Here is a 22,770-nt window from a genome sequence, read left to right as displayed (position 1 = left end):
CAGTATATATCAGTATCTTACTTAGAAAACATAACTATGCTTAATTTTAAGCAAATCCCAAATTACTGCTCCCACACTGCAAAAACACAAATCCTTAAGTACATTTAGTTTAGTTTCTAGTGAAAATATCTTGAATTAAGACAAAACTAACATAAGTAAAATTTCAGCTAGATATAGGAGCTTGTTTTCAGTAAATAATTCCTTAATATTGATGAAAATGTCCAGTTCCATTGGCAGATAATTGTACTAATGATATGGGAAAAATGTTTTAATAATGAAATAATCTGCCAATAACTAGTACGTTATCACACAGTGTTAAGGAAATATTGACTCAAAACAAAACTACATATACTGAAAAGTTAGTTTTGTCTTATTTCAAGTGTACCAAGATATTTGCTCTAGAAACTCGACCAAAAATACTTGGTGAGATTTTGTGTTTTGCAGTGAAAAGCAAATTGCAAGTCACTGCTCCTGAAATAAAACAAACTATATCTGCACTAGAATCGAGACAAAAATACTTGGTAAGATTTTGCACCGTAAAGAGATTGTTTATCCCGCTTCTGAAGGAAAATTATGCAGAGGTGGCCGATATTGAAGTTGTGCTATCTCTGCTTAAAAAAAGGAAAAGAAGAGGCAACCCTGTGATTCACCTCTGGAGCGTTTAGTTAACCATCAACCGAGGAGTCACTCCACCTCTCCGATGGTTGGCAGTACAGCAGGACTGCTCTCAGTCACTGCTCTCCGTTCTGACAGCGGTGGGTCTTCATCACGCCAAGCCAGGACTAAGACCGGTTCTGTTTCTAGGCGGGGCTAGGCCTAAAGCCACCAAGGGAGGGAGCAAAATTAGAGGTGTGAGAAAAGAAAGGAGGAGGGGGGGCATTAGCTTCTTGGACAAGTCTTTCTGCCCCACTGTCAGGTAGTTGAGACTTCCTTTACCCAAACCGGTGGTAGACATGGACATGGCAGACTACAGCGAGGCTCTGGACCCGGCCTACACCACGCTGGAGTTCGAAAACATGCAAGTGCTCCCTTTGGGTGCAGGTGAGTCTCATATATGCGGCTCTGGCATTGAACTTTGAAACTTTTACTGATTTAAAACTTTGTTCAGAGGAGAGTTTTGGCAGGAGGTGATAATGCGGGGTCATTTGTCCATCTGCCCCCTTCGCTCGCATGGGATGACCCTGTTGCAGCGGCTCTCTTTTATCACCTCGGGGTGCGATAGTAAAACATTAAGAGCTTTGCTTTTATGAGATCGTCATACTCCTAAAGCACACGGAGGTCAGGGCTGTGCGAGCGGCTTTGACCTGTTCCAGCTTGCACCGTGACTCGGTGTGACTCCCGTAACGTCGGATTGATATTCACCCTCAGATGAAGCAGTAACCGGAGTATCATGATCGCCCTTCTCTTGTTACAAACCGTCTGTTCCCACACTGTTCAAGCTGGAGAGAAAGGGATGAAGTTCTTCGATTCGTCCTTAAACTGACACGGACCTATTTGTACAGGCAGTCTCCCATGACAACAGGCTTGGATACTGATTCCAAAATTCCCAAAGAGAGTTAAAGACAAGAAACTGAAACCAATAGGGCAACTTTTTATGAAAATGTTTTTCTCTACACCAAAGATTTCAACATAGCTTCTCATTGATTGATTTCGCCCCATGACTGTTACTGTAGCTAAAGAGAAAACTGTCTCCAGTGATTATCTTCTCAGAGGAAATCAAACCAACATCAATTATCTTCTGTTGACTAACTGAATCACTCAGGAAGGTAAAAGACTCCCAGGCGCTCTGGATTGTTGTTTTTGATTAGAAACAGTGGAGCCAATGGGTTTTTTTTTTTTGTCTGGCCTTTCATGCCTTTCAAGGAACACTGGTGATCAAACAATGCAAACAAGACAATATCCTACCAAGTATTTTTGGTCTAGTTTCTGGCGTAAACATCTTGGTACACTTGAAATAAGAGAAAACTAGAAATGGGCGCTTGTTTTACGTCAATAACTCTTTAATATTGATGAAACATAATTCCTTAATGAACTTTTAAGGAATTATAACAAATTACTTACCTAAAACAAGCTCCTACATCGTGCTAAAAAAGTTAATTTTCGGCTAGTTTTCAAGTGCACTGCACCAGAAACTGCACAAAAAATACTTGGTAAGATTTGGTGTTTTTGCAGCGAACATATTTCCACAGGCTTTTGGCATCAGGTCACCTTGTTACAGCATACGTCCAAAAGCTAATGACGCAAGTTTTCTGTCTGTCTTAAGATTCCTCGCCAGCTGAAAGCGCCAACATGAACACCACGGGCCACTTGGCAGCAGGCAGCTTGTGCGCCATATGTGGTGACAGAGCGACGGGGAAGCACTACGGGGCGTCCAGCTGCGATGGCTGCAAGGGCTTCTTCAGGCGCAGCGTCCGCAAGAACCACATGTACTCATGCAGGTGAGAATGGTGAAACATTAATGTTGCGTTTGAAACTCTGGCATCACTAGCAAAACCCAAACAAATATCTGTTTTTCAGGTTTAATAGGCAGTGCATTGTAGACAAAGACAAGAGAAACCAATGCAGATACTGCAGACTGAAGAAATGCTTCAGAGCTGGCATGAAGAAGGAAGGTATGACCATTTAAAAACATCCTGCAGATGACTAAATCTTGCGTCTGACTAAACAGAAGCAAATCAAAAGCAAAATTTCCATCAGAATCAGCAAATCAGAGCCGTCTCTGCAGAATTGATCCGACTTGTCTCTGGGTGTTGCAACACCCAAGAGAGTACGGCTTTGTTAATGTTCACTCTGCAGAACAGCGGTGTCTCCGACCAGCTTATGCTGAGCAAACATTTCCAGGCAATAATGGTCATATACTGATAAACATAATAACCACCGAAGACTCATTTTTCTTTGCAGTGTCTCCACATTCAGCCTTAGAGGAAAAAAAACAAACAAATCAACACTTCCGTTTTTTTCTGTCAGTTTTATCTCAACCCGAGTGAAAAAAAAGGAAAATCAGTTTTAAGCAGGAGCTTGTGATTAAACAAGACCACATATTGACCAATTCCAGATTACCCAGCAAAAACACACAATCTTACCAAGCATTTCCTAGTAGTCTAGTTTCTAGTGCAAATATCTTCAAAAAGACAAAACTAACTTATAAGCAACTTTTCAACAAGATATAGGTGCTTGTTTTAAGTCAACACTTTATTGACTTTTGCCCATGTGTCATAAGTCAAATGACCTGCCAATGTAACCAGTACTTATTTGTCAATATTAAGGAATTATTGACTTTTAAACAAGTTGCCATATTTTGTTGAAAAGTTACTTGCAAAGGTAGTTTTATCTTATTTCAAATGTGCTATTTGCACTAGAAACTAGACTGAAAATACCTGGTAAGATTTTGTGTTTTTTGTGAAGCACATTGTATTTTCTTTCATTTTCAGTCAAGACTTTAAAAAACGCCCACCACTGAAACTGCACTGCTCAAGGTGTGAAAAGACAAACGAGAGAATTGACAGTCCCAGTTTTATTGTACATTACCTCTGGCTTTAATACTGAGCTCCACTAAATAGAGTGAATTGATCTAATCCTGACTCCTCAAGGCACTTTGAGCCACATTACTTCACCAATACGATTCTGTAATTAAACCAACAACTTTTAGATGAGCCACAGCCATCATGATCTGGTGAAAATCCCAGAAACTTCTAGTTTTTTTTTAGTCTTTCCATTCAGAGTCCCTCAGGGCTCTGTTTTAAGATGCATCTCTCTCAGCTGTACACTGCAAAAACACAGAATCTTACCAAGTATTCTTGTCTACTCTCTAGTACAAATATCTTCGTACACTTTAAATAAGACAAAATTAACTTACAAGTAACTTTTCAGCAAGAATATTGTTTCAAGTCAATAATTTCTCAATATTGATAAAGTACTACTTTAACTGTAAAAATTATTTCGCTTAACATCGAAAACATTACTTGTTATTGATAACATTGCCTGTGGAACTAGTACTTTTTAATCAAGATAAATAAATTGACCTAAAAATGCTCCTACATTTTGCTGAAAAGTTACTATTAAGTTAGTTTTGTCTTATTTCAAATCTACCAAGATGTTTGCACTAGAAACTAGACAAAGAATATTTGGTAAGATTCTGTTTTTACAGAGTATATTATAATAACAGTAATTAGACACAAGAAAGCCAGCTGTATGTTTCTGTAGGAACTTCACATTACACAATTTTCAAAACTACAGCACAGTTTGTTGCATATTTAGAAATGGCTAAATGTTGGTTTCTTTCAGTTATAACCTGAAAAGTCGGAATGTCCAATTAACTTCTGCTGATAAACATAGGCGTCAAGTTTGGCAGATTTTTTTTTACTTGTTTGGTGTACAACTCTGACTTAGGAGCAATTGATGACACTTTTATTTTTACCCATTTCAATTTTTGCTATCCGTCTTAACAAAAAGCTCCTTAAGCCTGTGTCTGCAGTGAGACTCCAAACTGGAAAGATTATGAGGAAACATCACTTCGGTATTATCTCTAGCTTTTTTCTGGTTACTGTCAGAGTTAATTTTAAAATCTTGACGTATGGTCAGGCTTCCAAAATTCATTAAGTCTTCAAAATAATGCAGCTAGGCCTGAAAAATCTATTATTGAAATAATTGTCAACTAATTACTTAATTGATCAATTAACTGGAATATACACTCTATAAAAGTCCATTTGAGCCGTAATTAAGCCAAAACTGTACAAAATGTATACTATACATTTTGCATTTAAGATAAAACACCACAAAAAATAGGTTTTAACCAAAACTCCTCCAGTGGCATTTTATTTTAGCTTCACCCAGTTCAGATTGACTAAAGCAGGGGTGGGCACTCCTGGTCCTCGAGGGCCGGTGTCCTGCAACTTTTAGATGCATCTCTACTTCAACACACCTGAGTCAAATAATGAGGTCGTTAACAGGACTCTGGAGAACTTGACTGCACTTAGGAGGAGATTCAGCTGTTGGATTCAGGTGTGTTGGACCAGGGAGACATCTAAGAGTTGCAGGACACCGGCCCTCGAGGACCAGGAGTGCCCACCCCTGGACTAAAGGAATGCTACGTAATCCGATTCATCGTCAGAATAATAGATTTCTAAAATAATTGTTGGTTGCAGCCTAAATACAACATGGTCCTATAAGTTAAACGGGAGACCATGCAGTGGTTAAAGTGCATAAAAACAATATTTATTAACAAAAAACAACAATGGATTGTGGATGCCAGTATCAGTGGTGTAATGCAAATGCTTGGATGTGGTGTATGAGTGCATATGGAAGTGTTGAAGTGCAAAAACAAAGACAAACTCAAATGTGCAAAAGGAGGGGAGCTGAGGCCGACAGCAGAGAACCACAAGCATCAAGCGGCAGAGTGGACGCCGAAGGCGACCCAGAAAGTGGAGACAGCCAGGCTAAAATACTCTGTGCTCCAAATGAACTGACCAGCAACACCTGGAGGAGCACAAAGACAGACAAAAGCACCTGCAACAGAGCCGTAACAGTACCAATATTTGCCCTAGAAACTAGATAAAAATACTTAGATTTTGTGTTCTTTTGCAGTGCAGCTACAAACCCAAAGCACTCTGTTCTATTTTAACCGTACAAGTCTGTTTTCCTTTAGCTGTACAGAACGAGAGAGACCGAATCAGCACCAGGCGGTCCAGCTACGAAGACAGCAGTCTACCGTCCATCAACGCACTCATTCAGGCAGACGTTCTATCAAGACAGGTAACTCCCAGCATAAATCCAACACCTGACTGTTACTGATCAATGGTGACGAATCTGTGCGTCTCTGTGCAGATCACGTCGCCTGCACCTATACTGAACGGCGACATAAGGACCAAAAAGATCGCCACCATCACGGACGTCTGTGAGTCCATGAAGCAGCAGCTGCTGGTTCTGGTGGAGTGGGCCAAGTACATCCCAGCTTTCTGCGACCTTCCCCTGGACGACCAGGTGAGGCTCATTCACAAGCAGAGTTCAGCCAGTCTGGTCACTTATCAACCAGTTGGCTCACATCTACAACATGGGAGACTTTTCCATTGGCTGTAATCACTTCTTCCTCAATAAAACCCCAGTTGGTGCACTGCAAAAGCATGAAGTCTTAGCAAGTACTTTGGGTCTAGTTCCTAGTGCGAATATCTACGAGGGCATATTAGGACCATTGAAGATGGGAAAAAAAGGGAGTAGTACATTTCCACCAAGAAACGTAAAGGTTTATCTCAGAAATTTTCTAGAAAAACATGGAAATTTCAGAGCTCCACAAGTCAAAAAATGTGAGATCAAGTTCAGAATTTGAGTTTTTCTTCTAGATTTTATTTATTCTTTAGCAAAGTTGAAAAATTAGCTAAAAAAATATTTGAGTAATTTCAGATTTTATCAAGATTTGAAAGTTTGAGACCAAAAAGTTAAGTTTGGTACAAAAAAACTCCAATTGTCTTGTTTTTTTTTCTAAAAAATAATCTAGAAAAATTTCAGTGTTTTGGCAAAAATTTACTCCATTTACAACGGCACTTGCATTCAATTGTAAATATCTAAGTAACAACTTTTCAGCAAGATGCCACAGATTATTTTCAGTAAATAATTCCTTAATATTGATTTTGAAAAGTGCCATTTCCACAGGCAGATTGTTTCACTTATAACGAGACATTTGTCCCATATTATAAATGAGATAATGGAATGAGTCTTTTTTAAATCAATATTAAGGAATTACTAACTCCTATGTCTTGCTGAAAAGCTTCTTCCAAGTTAGTTTAGTTTTATTTAAAGTGTACCAAGATACTTGCTCTGGACACTAGACAATAATAATTGGTAAGATTTTTATTTTGCAACTTGGATTTTATGGAGGAAGAACAGATTACAAGCCAATATAAAGCACCTGTAGATGTGAGCCAACTGGTTGATAAACCTAAGAAATTATTTACTCAAAACAATTAAAATTAAACAACGTTTAATTTGAAGTCTAAGATATTTGCAGGAGAATCTAGACCAGAAATGATTTTGTGTTTTAGCAGTGTGGGAAAAAAGGAGTACAAGACAAATCTCTAAGAAAAAGCAAACCTCCTCTCGACAAAACTCTTCAACTTTTCAACCAGAATAGTTAATGTGTTTTAATCCCCAGTTAGAATATGATGACTTTGGTTTTTAAAGTCACATCCCTCCTCCAAAAACGTCCACAATCATTAACAGTGTGATCACCGGGTCTTAGTAACTGATTTGCTGATGGAGGGTGGATGGCGAGAGGATGGGTCCGTTTTTTTGTTGTTTTTTTGCGCTCATGTGAGAGACCTTCAGGAACGGATGCATTCCTAAAACTTCCAGAAACACCGTTAACTGATTTAACTTGACTTTATTCTAGGTGGCGCTGCTGCGAGCTCATGCAGGAGAGCATCTGTTGCTTGGTGCAGCCAAGAGGTCCATGCTCTACAAAGACATCCTTTTATTAGGTAAAATAGGCAGAAGTCATAGTGTTGCATCCTCAGTAGGTTCTGGAATTTGCTAAAAATGCGCTTTATTTGCAGGAAACGATCACATTATTCCCAGAAACTGTCCAGAGTTGGAGGTGGGAAGGGTAGCAGTGAGGATCCTGGATGAGCTGGTGCTTCCCTTTCAAGAGCTCCAGATAGACGACAACGAATACGCCTGCCTAAAGGCCATCGTTTTCTTCGACCCAGGTCTGTCTGGATTTTCAAAATCCTCTTTGAATTCAAACAGGCACACTGCAAAAACACAAAGTCTTACCAAATACTTTTGTTCGTGTTTTAGTGCAAATATCTTAGTGCACTTAAAATACAACAAAACTTAAAGTACCTTTTCAGAAAAATATAGGAGCATGCTTTAATTTAGTAATTCTTGAATGTTGATGAAAAAGTATTTGTTGCATTGACAGACTATTTCAGATAAAACCTGAAAAATGTCTTGTAATAATCTGCCAGTGGAACTAGAATATTACCAATATTGGAAACTTATTGAGTTAAAACAAGCTCCTATTTCTATGTTTAGGTAAATAATTTCTTAATAACGATGAAAAAGATACAAGTTACACTGGCAGTTTATTACACTTTAACGAGACAGTTTTCCTATATTGTAAGTGTAGTAATTTTTAATCAATATTGAGGAATTAACTCAAAACAAGCTCCGACATCTTGTTGAAACATTACTTGTAAGTTAGTTTTGTCCTATTTTAAGCATTAGACATTTTCATTAGGAACTAGACAAGATATAATGCAAAAACACAAAATCATATAAAGTATTTTTGGTCTAGTTTCAAGTGTAAATATCTTTATACACTTGAAATAGGACAAAACTAATTTATAAGTAACTTTGCAGCAATATATAGGAACTTGTTTTGAGTTAATTCCTCAACTAATTAAAAATTACTTGTTCCACTTGCAAATTATTTCACTTATAACATCTCTTGTTATAAGTGAAATGATCTAAGGAGAACTAATACTTTGTCAAAAAAATTTTTAACCTAAGTTCCTATATCTTGCTGAAACATTGATTGTAAATTAGATTTATTCTATTTAAATAGAAAATATTTGCCCTAGAAATTACATTCAAAGAAAAATACTTGATAAGATTTTGGGTATTTATGCATGAACTCAGCATTCATCTGCACAGAGATGCAGCTCAAAACTTCCTGTTTTTTGTTTTTTTCTTTGTCCTCAGATGCAAAAGGCTTGAGTGACCCGGGTAAGATCAAGCGGATGCGGTACCAGGTCCAGGTCAGCCTGGAGGACTACATCAACGACCGGCAGTACGACTCCCGAGGTCGCTTCGGGGAGCTGCTCCTGCTGCTGCCGACGCTACAGAGCATCACCTGGCAGATGATCGAGCAGATCCAGTTTGTAAAACTCTTCGGCATGGCCAAGATCGACAATCTGCTGCAAGAAATGCTTCTTGGAGGTAAGAGCTATTTAAAGGTCTTTAAAGAAAAAAGCTTCAAAACTGCAACAGCGCATTAGGCTTGTTGCAGATGAGGAAAATATGGGAGGAGTAAATTTCCACCAAAAATCTCAGAAGTTTTTTTAGAACCCCCGCACTCTCACTAATTTCTGATCTTGAAATGTCTAAAATGTCTGACTTCTGAAACTCAGAAACTATTTTCTAGAAAATTTTTAAGATCACAAAATTTGACTTTTTTCCAACAATGTTTTGACTTTTCAAGCTCAAAAATTTTCTTGTTTTTCCAAGAAAGTTTCAAAGATTACCGTAATCTCAAAATTTCTGATTATTCTATCAAATGTTTGAAACTCAGAAATTTCTTTTACAAAATTTCTGAAATTAATCTAAAATTTTCTGATTTCTTGTAGAAAATTTTACAATCAAGCTCAGATTTGATTTTTTTAGAAAATTTCTCAGATTAACCTCAGTCTCCAAGTTTTTTTCTAGGGAATGTTTGACCTTTCAAACTCAGAAATGTCCAAGATTTTTTGGAACAATTTTGATTAATATCAGTTAATTTACCACCCTCTCCTGCTACCGTCTACAATGGCCCTAACATGTTGTTGTATAAGGCAAACCTAATTCTCTGAGTTTTGAAGCAAAATGTCTTTTTCCTGTTAATTGTATATTCTTTATTTTAACGATTTATCAATAATGCAGTTTCTTTCCCCTCCCCAGATCACACTGTGATCTTATGTGTTTTGTTACTTTGTTAATAAATGCCCTAAGAAGAGCTGTCCTGTTAATTTCATTGGACTACTTGCTGTATAATGACTATAAATCTAATTTTCTAAGGTTCGGCTAACGAAGCTCCACATGCGCCGCACTCTCTGCACCCTCATCTGGTCCAGGAGCATCTCAGTAGCAACGTCATAGTAACCAGCAACATGCCGACGCCAATCCACAACGGTCAAATCTGTAAGTTCATGACAATTAACTCAGGAATTGTAACCTCTACCGAAGTATGCACTTTCAATTTATATTACAACTTTAATATAAATGTTACCTTCCAGTGCATGACAATTACTTTAAATGTAAAAGCAGAACTACAATACAAAGGGGTTGCCAAGTTCAGTCTCTGATGGGTCAAATTAAACTATTTTACAATGAAGAATATTCAAAAATCTCAGTGTTTAGATTTGTAAAGCTACTGGAGATATATTTGCTGCTGTTGTTGAATGCCAAAGTTGAGATTTTTACTTTAAAAAAAATATATAGAATGAGAAAATGTATATTTATCTCATTTCTTATTTATGCAATACTTACTACAGTTGCACTGTGTTGAAATGTAAACTATTTTAAGTTGCATGATTGCTTTTGTAGCTATGGAAGAAGATTAGGGCCACAAGGGAAAAAATAATTTACTTTTTCTCAGAATTTTCATTTTAATCTCAGAATTGTCTAAACTCACAATTCTGACTTAAATCGTCTAAACTGTGACTTTAAGATTTAAAAGATTAAAGTCAAAATTCTGAGGGAAAAAGTCAGAATTATGGGATTAAAGTCAGATTAGTGGCTGTAATCCTCTTCCATATTAAGCAATCTGCTCTGAAACGAGCATTTAAGGATTTTTGCACAATTTTGCTTGGCTGTGGAAGTTCTATGTTAGTAATATAGAACTATTATAATATATAACTATAGAAATAATTAAAATTCAGACACATTGGCACTTTTTCGTCATTCAGCTTCTTGTGGAGCAGGAAGAAAACCAGGCTAATCCTTTAAATTCTCCACGGAAACTAATCTGGTTTATTCCATCCTTTCTTAGCATGTTTAATGCGCTGAGAAATTTCCACTTTCCATGCAGTTCTGCCTCTAACCGTCTCTTTCGCATTTCACTTTCCAGCCACTCCTGAAACCCCGATCCCGTCCCCGCCCACCGCCTCTGGATCAGAACATTACAAAATGCCTCAGGGCGTCATAGCAACGGTGCCCAAGCAGCCGACCTCCATCCCTCAGCCGACCATCACGAAGCAAGAGGCCATATAACAAAAGCCTGAATCCTCCTTCTTTCTGGTTTTTTATATTGTGAAAAGTTTATACACAGTCTGCATTAACATGCTGTCAAATTCAAAGTTGTTAAATGAATATAATGTAATTTCAAGATCCTTATAAATAGCCTTCAGGGACATATTTTTATATAAAACGCAGCTGTGGTTGAGCTCCACGGCTCAGATAAATCTACCTGCATTGTAATTTTCCAGTGCTGCAAACATACCTCGTTATCGGGTAACATTGCGCAAGAACACCAACTCTTGCCAAGTATTTTTTTTTGACTATTTTTAGTGCAAACATTTTTATTATACTTAAAAACTTACAAGTAATCCTTTAGGAGTTTAAGTCAATTCCTACGTATTGATGAAAAAGTACTAGCAGGTTTTTTTCACTTACGAAAATAAATTTTTCAAGTGAAATATGAAAGTGAAACTGAATTTTCATCAATATTAAGGAATTATTTATTTAAAACAAGCTTTTATATCTTGCTGAAAAGTTAAGTTCAAGTTAGTATACTTGAAATAAAACAAAGCTAAGATATTTGCACTAGAAAACAAATCAGAAATACTTTGAGAGATTTGGTGTTTTTGCTGTGAATGATTTTCCAAACAGTAATCATGAGAGTTCACTGCAAAAATACAAAATCTTGCAAAGTACTTTTTGGTCTAGTTTTTAGTACAAATATCTTAGCACACGTGAAATGAGACAAAATAACTTAGAAGTAACTTTTCAGCAAAATTACTTCTACTACCCGATTATTTCATTTACAACAGGACATGTTTCCCGTGTTATAAGTGAAATAATCTGCTAGTGGAGCCAGTACATTACATCAATATTCAATAATTACTGAATCAAAACAAGTTCCTTTCAATATGTTTAGTTAGTTTTGTCTTATTTCAAGTGTACCAAGATATTTGAACTAAAAAAAAAAACTTGGTAAGATTGTGATTTCGCAGTGCAGCGAGGCAAATTTTTTATGCAGCAACGTGATCATGTGAGTATTTTATGAATGTTACAACAAGCCTTACATTTCCATACATTTAATGTAGCATGGTTCTGTTTATTGGTGATAAATATGAACCAAGAAGCTAAAGGAAAGCCCTTTCAGGTTTCTTTAAACACATTTGTTTTATTTATGCACTGCTACATGCATATTCACATGAGAAATCGAAAGAGGATTTTGTAAATTTAGACCCGAGATGACCAAGCTTGGCACACAGTTTCCCTATGATGTGTTGGTTTTACAAAAAACAGAAAAAAAGTAAATATATATATATATATATATATATTGTATTTTTGTTTAGTTTTTGTCATGGTTTAGCTGATGAAATGTGCCTTGTAACCTGTACTGCCTTACAAACCAGGAAAGGTTTACCTTACAATGTGAAAATGACTGAATAAATCTTATCGTCTATTTTTACATCGCATTCCCTGCTGATTATTTTTATTTGCCAAGGTCATAAACAAAGCGTTTACTGAGGGGGGGAAATGGCTTCCAACGTGGCAGTCTCGCTTGGTCACTGATAAACAGATAAAGTGTTGTAAAATCATTACACATAGCACCAACACCAACTTCAAAGATAAGTTTATACATGCCAATGAGAAATAAAAAGCTAACCTGCTGAGGCTGTTGTTCTGATTTTATATCTCCAAAATACAGTAAAGGTATAAAATAAACATGAAAACTAAAAACGACTTTCACTTTGCTGTAGATAGCATGCAAATGAAATGTCATTTCACATTTTTTGTCCTATATGTTAACAAGTTGTAAAATTCAAGAGTTTTTTTGAACATAATTAATAATCAGAGATGCTGGATAATTTAATGAAGACATTTCTGTTCCAACCTGCTTCTAAAACCTGACAGGGCAAATAAAGCCTGATGGCCTGCCAGGCTGATAAAACACTGGAGGAAACCCTGACTTCTGACTATATCTCTAGCTCAAAGTGGGAACTCTGTCTATATTTCTAAGCGGTCTTTGGGCTGCTCTTGGTCTGATCCCACACCTAGGAGCCGTTTGCCCCGCCGGACCCGACCCAACCAGAGACGTGAAGCCTTTGACGGCTCCTAGGATCTCTGGGACACTCGAACCCCTCCACCACGATAAGGTGGCAGCCCACAGAGGGGAAAAATAAAGCCAGAAACAGTTCAACTGATCTGGAGAGACGCCTGAATATGGCGCTCATGTTAGAGGAAGACCTGACAGTTCTAAGTGATCTAAAATGGCTGCCTTCAATCAGCTTGGTTCTGTTGACTTCCTGTTCCAATTCCTGCAGTCTCACAATGTATAATCTGAATTAGAAAGTTTTATTACATTTACGGTCAAACTGGACAATGATTACGAATACAGAACCTATTTACATCAATGGATAGTATTGGTATAAACTGTTAACTTTTTGTTTTCTCTGTTATTTTTCTCTCCATAGAAGCTATACCTGTTCTGGCGTTCTGATTGGCTGTGGTTCCTTCCTGGAGGAGGGCATTGGCCGACTTGATGCTGCCATCACTTAACCGGTCTCCCTGTCTTGCTGCTAACTTTTCACTTCCATAAACATACAAAGTTCTCCTGGATCGTTTCACCGTTGGTGTCTCTTCCCAGTCTTCTCTCGGCTCCAGTCGTTCGTGACAGATGGCTGCTGATACTGAGCCCAGTTCTGGTTCTGCTGAATGTTTCTTCCTGTTAGAGGGGAGTTCTTCCTTTCCACTGTTGCTACATGCATGGTCTGTATGAGGGACTGGTGTAAAGTCAACGACTCAACTCAAGCAATTTGCTGTTACACCCTGTTGGTCCAGGAGGAGTGAATGCTGTAAGTCAATGACTCCATGCAATCTGCTGGACTTCCTTTGGTACAAACTTTTTAAACTACTTTAATAATAAACTGAACCTAACAATGACAAATAGGATCAACTGGAATCTATAACTAAATTGAAATGGCTTTGTGAAATGTCTCGACAACAACATTGTCCTGAATTAATGCTATAAACACAAATTAAATGAATAAATGTTATTTTACCTTTTAATTTGACTTGTTTTTTTGGGGGGGGGGGGGGGGGGGAGGAGGTTGTATTGGTTGTTGGGTTTTTTTTAATGTTTTTTGTATTAGTTTTTGGAGGTTTTTAATGTTTTTGTATTGGTTGTTGGGAGTTTTTGAATGGTTTTTTATATTGGTTTTTGTTGGTTTTGAATGTTTTTTTATATTGATTATTGTTGGTTTTGAATGTTTTTTTATATTGATTATTGGTGGTTTTGAATGCTTTTTTATATTGGTTGTTGAGAGTATTTGTTAGATTTTTTATATTGGTTATTGGTGGAGCACAATTGTTGGTTTAAGTGTTAAATTTTATATAACACCAATTCACAACAAATGTTGTCTCAATGCACTTTGAAATAATTTTAGTGCAATCACATATATCCCAATTGCTATTAGTTGATAGAACAATAAACTCAGTTAATTATTAAAGTTGTTGAAAAAGTTTGAACAATGGGAAACTCAGCAGATTGCATGGAGTCATTGACTTGCAGCATTCACTCCTCCTGGACCAGCAGGGGGCGACAGCAAATCACTTTAAATGAGTCATTGATTTTACAGCAATCACTCATATGGGGCCATGTATGTAGTGAGAGTGGAGAGGACGAACTCCCCTCTAACAGGAAGAAAGCTCCAGAAGAACCAGAACCAGGCTCAGTTCCAGCAGCCATCTGCCACGACCAACTGGAGCTGAGAGAAGACAAAGCAGAGACACAGCAACAGGTCAACTGACCAGGAGAACTTTCTATGTTCATGGAAGGGAAAAGTTAACAGGAGAGGGAGACCAGTTCAAGAGAACAAAACTTCATTTCAACAGAAACACTATTAAGGGGGTGGTGTGGTGGTGCAGGGGCAAAGCATGACCCACATTGAGGCCTTAGTCCTTGTAGTGGTGGTTGTAGGTTTGATTCCCGGCCTGGCGACGTTTGCCGCATGTCTTCCCCCTCTCTGATTACCCTGTTTCCTGTCTAACTACTTTCAAATAAAGGCCACTAGAGCCAACAAAACCTTTAAAAAAAAAAGAAACATTATTAAAAAGAAAATTAACACTTCATGAATTATTTAAATTGATTAAAGTAAGTAAGCTAAAACCATTCTTCATAATGAGGATCCATGTGGTGACAGTGGAAAGGAAAAATTTCCCTTTAACAGGCAGACTTCCCATGGAAAATAAACTCCACTTTAACATGAAGACTTTCCAAAAGAAAATAAGCTTCCAAACAGAAAAACATTCCTTAAACAGGAAGACTTTGAAAACAGAAAAACTCACCTTTAACAGGAAGACTTTCCAAAGAAAACAACCTTCCGAAGAAAAATAAACTTCCCTTTAACAGGAAGACTTTCCAAAAAGACCAACTTCCAACTTGTTGAGAAGAAATGAAATCGCAAAATGAAATTCTGCGCTTTGTTTCGACGCAAATTCTTGAACGTAAATTAAATTTGTTTGAGTTATTGAATTATTAAAGTATGGTCCCTATATTTGGAATATTTAGAGTACATTTCAAACTAAATATTAAGTAGACACAAAAAAATAAAAAAGGTATGCATGTTGAAATATAAAAGAGACCCAAACATATTTGTTAATATTCACTGTAAAAAGATAATCATCTTAATTTAGCTATATTAATGTCAACATAGCCATATTAAATCATCACTAATAATATGCATGAATATTATGTGTGTTTATTGTAGTGATATTTATTAAGCTGAATCCCTTCCTGCATTCTCCAAACTGTATTTGCCAAATCCTTGGCAGCCATCTTTCTTTTGCTTCACAACTTACTTTCAACCATGAACTTTAGATTCCAATATGCTAGTTAATCCTAAACCTCCACAGGTCACAAGACCACAGCAATTGGTTCAAACAGCACAACAACTTCAAAACAGAAGGATTACAACAGCAGATTCCTCCTCAGCTCGTTGACTCTCAGCGGAGAATCAAATCAAACCAGCACACCAAGAGGCCTAGCTTTGGCCTTCAACAACAGCATTTGCATCAGCAGCGTAGCAGCAAAATCCGCAACAGCTCCTACCCTGAGATGTCTTCTGGACCCGCCTTTGGAACAGTTGCTTGAGCTAACCTACCTTTGATGGGTCGGGCGGATCCCCCAGGCTGCTTGTAGGGAAGTTCAGCTTGATTGTAGATCACCTAAATATCCACAATCGATCTGCCGCTAGTTCCAGACATAGTTTTTACTCCTCAGTTATTTCAGGGAAGCCAGCAGCCAAGCAACCCGTCGCTGAGACGCCATACCCCATGCTCAGGTCGCTCCTCTTCTGCTGCTCTGTTTAAGCACAAAAAATGGCTTCAATAACTTCATCAGGGTCAAAACTGCGAATAAGGTTTCCGAAAAATAACTTACCGAATTACAAACGCAGCGATTCAAACATGGCGCTCGCTCCGCGGCCTATTCGCCCACTCTAGCTGATTCTCAACAGGTGGGCGCCAACCAATCACGGAGACATTTCAGGTATGTCCGCAAAAGTATTCAGTCACTTAGGCCAGACGGATTCTGGCTCTTGGGTGATCAGAAAAGGACATTGTTTTAATCCGGGGTCCAGAATGGATGAATATCAGAACGTTTCATGTTTCCATGAGGCCTTGGTTTAAAAAAGCTCACGTCGAAACTGCGCCAAAATTTCTATCCAGCATGGCGCATGCGCCTCACGCTCATTAAATGGCGCCATGCTGCCAGATTTGACATCTTCCGGTTTAAACACCTGCCCAACTGCAAAAAACAAAAATCTCAAACTCTAATAAAACCCATGCTAAAAGCACTACAACATACAACAATAATAAATAATAATGAGCAGTGATAGTCATAAGGACACACACATATTGCTCTTTATTTACATATTTAGCCCCCCTTATCTCTATAATCTGCAGGTAGAAGACGATAGGATGTTGCTTTAGTATAATTAACTTCTAAATGCAATGAGATATGCTTTTAAATGAGCATAAAGCATAAAAATGTCTATGTGAGTTTGTTTCCGACAGATCCTGAACACATCAGAGCAACAGACGCTGCGCTTTAGCAGAACGTCACGTGATGCAAACGGACCAATGGGAGAACCCCGTTTACAAAACCCGGAAAATAAGGATTTTGTACCGACAGGTCAGTTGTGATTTTTGACTTAGTTGCTGGTTTTTTAAAAGTCTTTACCTCCCTCCTGTTAATGTTTATATTTTTTCCCAGCGGAGCTTGTTAGGTAGACCACTGTCTCCTGCAGGAGGTCATTATTTGGCTAATTTTGGGTCAGTATGCATATTTCTTTTTGCCCGAACCAGGTTCCGCCGCATAGGTTCCGTCCGTTCTGGGTTATGACAACAAATATAATATTTCGATCATATCGTTGCGTGAAAGGCTTGAAACAGTTTAGTGATCTGCGCAGTTTATAAATTAGTAGAGATAAAGTGGTTTATATGCAAACATCGATGCTCCTGAACGCACCATATTTTAATTTTTATGCCGAACATAGTGTCTTGTGATAAATAAATGACAAAGTGCTGCTTGTCTTTATTATATTAGAAATAAATTACCAGTTTTCGCTGTTAATTTAGCTGGATTGACTTAAAAATATCTGCTTTACTATTTAACCAGTGGAAGTATGCTACTTAGCTGGAAGTAGTACTGCTTATGTCTTTGTGTTTTCACAGATGCTTCCTTTATGTCTCTTTTTTTCAGATTCTCTCAGTCAGTCCATGGCCGATCAGCATGAGTCCATCAGCCTCAGTCCTCCCCAGGCGGACCGTGCAACATCTGCAGGACACAGCTGGTTCCCTGGCCCACCTCCACCCATGTATTCCTGCACCTTGACCCCTGAACTGGTGGCCAAAGCACGGGAAGAGCTCCAGGAGAAGCCCGAGTGGCGCCTACGAGATGTCCAAGCACTGAGAGACATGATTCTTAAGGTTTTCTTACTTTAAGCTTTAATGATAATAAATACTGTAAACAAGTCAACTATTACAAAAACGAATCAGCACAGATTCATTGTTTCTATTATTCAGGTGTGATTATTTGGGCTTGTTTTGCAATCTTTAGTTCAGAACCAGAATATTTTATTTAATAATCTGATTTAAGTCTTTTTCTTGTAAGTAGGTGAAGTAAAAACCCTTTTGATCTCAGGGTCTAAAGGGAGACTATTTCCCTTAAAGTAAAGCTTTGTTCAAACTCGTTAATCCAATATAAACATATCTGCCAATTTATTTCATGTTACTTCTGCTAAAGCTGATTTAAAAAGCTGTTAAATAGCAAGAGTGTGGTTGACTTTTTCTCTGTGCTTCTGCTTCCTATTTATAGACTTAGAATTAAAATGATATCTTCATGTTTACTATTAAGAACATCCTAAAATAAACAACTTCTTTGGGTGTTTTGGCCCTTCATCCACATGAAAACTCAATTTAACATCACTAAAAATTATTATTTATAAAAACAAAGTGCACTTTCAGCAGGTTTTAGCTTTGTTTGGCATGTTTAAAACAACAATTAAGCTTGTCGCAATAAGCAGTTAATCGTATGACATTTTAAAATGAGATCAATAATTTCCATTCTGATGGTTCATGTTTTTTGAAGGGCAATTTTGTTTACAGCAACATTATAATTCGTAATTTTATTCATGGTTTCAGTTGTAAGTAATTTTTATTTATTGATTTGGGTTGTTGTGTTTATTTTATTTAAATATAAAATATTTTCCAGCTTCAGTGTGGAGTTCTTTACTAATTTGTGGTTTATTGGTGTTTGAGAGTCCTAACTTAAATTATATGTTACTTAAAAAATGTCTCAAATTCATTATCATTTACGTTTATGTCATTGCGATAAACGTTAATGATAACAATTATCATTAATGTTATTTGCTGAACAATTTATCGTTCAGCAAAATCTTGAATTTTGTGGGTTCATTTGGATGAAATTGTTCTAATATCGTTTACAATGTTATTTTTTATAAAATATGTGGTGGAGATATTTGTTTTATAAAGACCCAGCTACGTGTGTGCAAGGCCTCAGAGTTGATATTTTGAAAATGTAACAATGTATTATGCTTTTTCTTGGTTTCTCATAAAAAAATTCTTATGAAATTCATTAAAATCTGTGGCTGTTATGAGTCCAGATTTTTTTTAAATATCAAGAAGTAGGAATTATTTTTGCAATGCCTCTCAACTATGCACTTTTTATTTACTGAATTTATTTTCTTTGCAGGAACATCCCAATCTCAGAACCCGACTGGACGACGCCTTCCTCCTGCGCTTCCTGCGGGCCAGGAAGTTCGACTACGACCGCGCTCTGCAGCTGCTGCTGAATTATCACGCGGGCCGTAAAACCTGGCCGGAGGTCTTCCAGGACCTGAAGCCATCCACGGTCAAACATGTGCTGGACCTGGGCTTCCTCACGGTCCTGCCGAGGCCCGATCCCAACGGCAGATACATCCTTTTCCTCCGGCCAGGTCCGTCTCTTTATTTGCCTCAATGAAGATATCAGCAGTCCTGCAACTAATAAACAACTCCATAACAGATCAGATCTACCTCAGTCCTCCCTGATAGTCCAGTAGACTTGGTTCTACTGGGAACCAATCACACTGTATTGTGCCAAACAACTCAAACTAATTGAAAAAACTGTCCCCCTCTTCGCCTGTGGGGCCGCTGCACCAAGAACTACTGAAGGTATCAATACAAAACCTCTGAAGAAGACCAGCGCAACTTCCTTCTTCACAAAATGTCAACAAAAAATAGAGTAGAGTCAGATATTAGCAGTTGTAGGATTTCTCCATTGATATACATGACTGGTTTGGACATCGCCTATTAGCCGCTAGCGCTAGCTTCGCGCTCCTGCAGGCGCCATTACTGGGAGTCATTGCGTCATGTCCGCAAAACCGTACTATTCCAATGTGGGATGAGCGCAAATATGTCACAAAAATGGTCGTAGCGTCTTTTTTTCTTACCCGATTTCTATAAAATACGGCTTAAATTAAAGCTGAGAAAATTGCTAATGTTTTAGCAAATACAAATGTATTGTCTCTGGATATAAATATGTAAATAGTTTTGTTTCTGATAGTACTGTCAACAAGCAAGAAAGAACCAAGCAATTTTCTCTTTTAGATTGGTCAGTAATTTAATTTTACATACTTTCCGATGTTAAAATTAGTTTGTTAAAATTGAACAAACCATGGCTTCTATGCTTTATAAAATATTTCATCCTATTTGATGATTGTTATATGAAGAGTCCAGTTTTATTAAAGGTTTAAAAATCACAGTGGGTGTATTGCGCCACAGCAAGGGGAAAATAACGGCAATAATCAGGCGTAAAACGACTTTACACCTCTTATATTCTGCTTTTCCTCTCTCTGGGTCACAACACCTTCACTGACCCACAGAGAGCAATATATTTACCAAAATACCCTGTGCTATGGTTAGCTTCCTGCTTTTGGAGCGGTCTCTGGTCCGCTTGTATTCACACTGCATTAAAAGCCCACCAGAATTCAAATGAACTTAGATTGAAGTTTTTAGGCAGACCAGAGTTTTTTTTTTGGTCCAAATCAGAGTTTGACTGTTTCACACCTCCCCAAACAAACCAGACCTACTAAACAAACGAACTGGAGTCGGATTAAAGCAGAATAAACAGGGCTTTTGTGAATGCACCCTTAATAATATTTGTAATCCACAACCTTTATGTCATCAAAATTTCTCAATATGGATTTTCTCCCAGGAAAATGGAAGCCAAACGACTATCCGTTTGTGGACAACGTGCGGGCCCTTTATCTGACTCTGGAGAAGCTGATCCAGCCGGAGGAAACGCAGGTGAACGGGTTGGTCATCCTAGCCGACTACACTGGGGTGGGAATGTCGCAAGCCTCCAATCCAGGTCCCTTTCTTGCCAAAAAAATTGTGAGCATCCTCCAGGTGAGATATTGTAGAATACGATGTGTTTAATTTTGACAAAAGATGTTTTGAACGGGTTCTGATTGTGGTCTTTTAATCAACAGGATGGCTTTCCCATCAGAATCAAGGCCGTTAACATAATTAACGAGCCCCGGATTTTCAAAGGCATCTTCGCTATAATCAAGCCTTTCCTGAAGGAGAAAATGGCAGAGAGGGTAACTGTTGTCCTTGAATTATCTTTTTCTGTTCTCTATAGATATATAAATAGGTGTAGAGGGTTTCACTGGATAGAACCCTCTATGTTAGTGTGAAAACAACCTACAGCTGCTGCTTTTATGAGATGAAATATTGATTAGAGTCGGTGTAATGGTCTCCTCTGTCCCTCTGGACAGTACGTCCTGCACGGCTCGGACCTGCGCTCTCTGCACCGGAACATCCTGCCATCGGTTCTGCCAGAGGAATACGGTGGCACCGCCGGCCGGCTGGACATGAGCGCCTGGTCGAGGCTGCTGCTGGACTGCGAGGAGGAGTTTGTGGTGGAGTTCTGCCAGCCGGATCCACTAGAGGGCGTGGTGCTCCCAGACTCCATGCTGTGTGAAGGGGAGCAGGCAGGAGGCCGGGAGGAGGACGGCTTCAGGGCGTTGCGCTCTCAACTTTACTACTGCTACTGACGCTCACACAGCCACAGGACTTCTTCTGTTTCATCTGAAACATGAGCGGAAACTTTTATAGGGCAAGTTGCCAATACTCCACATGATTTATTTTACTAACTAAACAGCACTACACTATTTAGAATTTGCTCAATTTTAGAAGAAGTCCAGCATTCAGGCATTGCTCCAAGGCAGCTCATTCGGTGTGTTCACTCTTCATTTTATTAGCTTCTCTGATAGTTATGTGCTTAGATGGTACTTGTTTATTTTATGATCACAAAAACACACAATTCTACCAAGTAATTTTGTTCTAGTTTTTAGTGCAAATACATCAGTAAACTAACTTATAAGTAACTTTTCATCAAGCTAATGGAGCTTGTTTTAAGTCAATCATTTCTTAATATAGATTAAAAAATATTAGTTCCACTGGCAGATTACTTCACTTATAACAAAACATTGTTCCCATATTTTGAGTGAAATAATCTGCTAACGCAACAATCAATTTTTCATCAATTTTAAGGAAATTTTGACTTAAAACAAGCTTCTATATCTTGATGAAAACTTATTTTATTTATTTTATTAAGACATTTGCACTAGAAATGAGAACAATGTTTTTGCAATGCAAGAAATTAACCTGTCCTTTCAAAATCCAGAGCCAAAACACAGATTTGGCTTTACTTTACCATTTATATAAAGAAAAGGTGTGCATTTATATTAAAATATAAATATAATCAAGATTGAACCAACTCACTGATGGAAAACACCAGGAAACTCAATTAAACTGCTAATTAGATTTTTCTCTGTAACTAAAACTCACTCTAGATGGAGTATATTTACCGGCAGCTGACTCTAAATAATAAGTGAAATTAAAAACATATTCACGGCCATTTTTTGGAGGTCTGCTTCCTAAAATTCCATATTTCTTATCTAATTATATTCAGGTGATTAGAAATTCTACAACTAATTGAAATTTCTTCGAAAAGCATCAATCAGGTTTTTTCTGGCTAATTCTGACTTGATATTTTCTTTTTCATTTTGACCGAGTCAGTTTTTTTGTTTTCTGTAAGGACTATAAACACTTTGACTAAGACAATAAGACTAAGACAAATCTTTGTCATATTGTTAGGAATCTCTAAAAAGTCCTCTTAATTGGTGCGTTTATAAACCAAAAATGGTTGGAGTTTAAAGTTCTGTTGCATTCATTGACTAAGAAAAAGTAAAGTATTTTCCGTTTTTGTCAGACAAGCAAAAA

At 37.7% G+C, this 22,770-nt stretch overlaps 2 protein-coding genes across 5 annotated transcripts; both read left to right on the top strand.

Moving 5' to 3' along the window:
• The first annotated feature begins 736 nt into the window (after positions 1 to 736).
• On the top strand, positions 737 to 11,401 carry hnf4a (hepatocyte nuclear factor 4 alpha). Of its 2 annotated transcripts, none has more exons than XM_014473329.2 (10): positions 737 to 1,041; positions 2,264 to 2,438; positions 2,518 to 2,612; positions 5,645 to 5,751; positions 5,824 to 5,979; positions 7,382 to 7,469; positions 7,545 to 7,697; positions 8,695 to 8,931; positions 9,766 to 9,888; positions 10,817 to 11,401. In XM_014473329.2, exons 1-10 carry the CDS (start codon positions 954 to 956, stop codon positions 10,957 to 10,959), a joined length of 1,365 nt encoding a protein of 454 aa, XP_014328815.1. In that variant the 5' UTR covers positions 737 to 953; the 3' UTR covers positions 10,960 to 11,401. The 2 variants fall into 2 exon arrangements, with proteins under 2 accessions (XP_014328815.1, XP_023196059.1); XM_023340291.1 differs by lacking the exon at positions 737 to 1,041 and adding an exon at positions 1,228 to 1,766.
• Positions 11,402 to 17,058: 5,657 nt separating this feature from the next.
• Positions 17,059 to 21,847, top strand: ttpal (alpha tocopherol transfer protein like). Of its 3 annotated transcripts, XM_023338176.1 has the most exons (7): positions 17,093 to 17,110; positions 17,192 to 17,250; positions 17,681 to 17,907; positions 19,193 to 19,436; positions 20,696 to 20,889; positions 20,973 to 21,083; positions 21,261 to 21,847. In XM_023338176.1, the coding sequence occupies exons 3-7, from the start codon at positions 17,698 to 17,700 to the stop codon at positions 21,537 to 21,539; spliced, it is 1,038 nt and encodes a 345-aa protein (XP_023193944.1). In that variant the 5' UTR covers positions 17,093 to 17,110; positions 17,192 to 17,250; positions 17,681 to 17,697; the 3' UTR covers positions 21,540 to 21,847. The 3 variants fall into 3 exon arrangements, with proteins under 3 accessions (XP_005811142.2, XP_023193944.1, XP_023193937.1); XM_005811085.3 differs by lacking the exon at positions 17,192 to 17,250 and having other exon boundaries at positions 17,059 to 17,110; XM_023338169.1 differs by lacking the exon at positions 17,093 to 17,110 and having other exon boundaries at positions 17,117 to 17,250.
• The last annotated feature ends 923 nt before the right edge of the window (positions 21,848 to 22,770 follow it).

The sequence above is a fragment of the Xiphophorus maculatus genome, chromosome 1 (genome assembly GCF_002775205.1).
Source record: "Xiphophorus maculatus strain JP 163 A chromosome 1, X_maculatus-5.0-male, whole genome shotgun sequence".
Lineage (NCBI taxonomy): Eukaryota > Metazoa > Chordata > Actinopteri > Cyprinodontiformes > Poeciliidae > Xiphophorus > Xiphophorus maculatus.
This window is presented reverse-complemented; position numbering and strand designations above follow the sequence as displayed.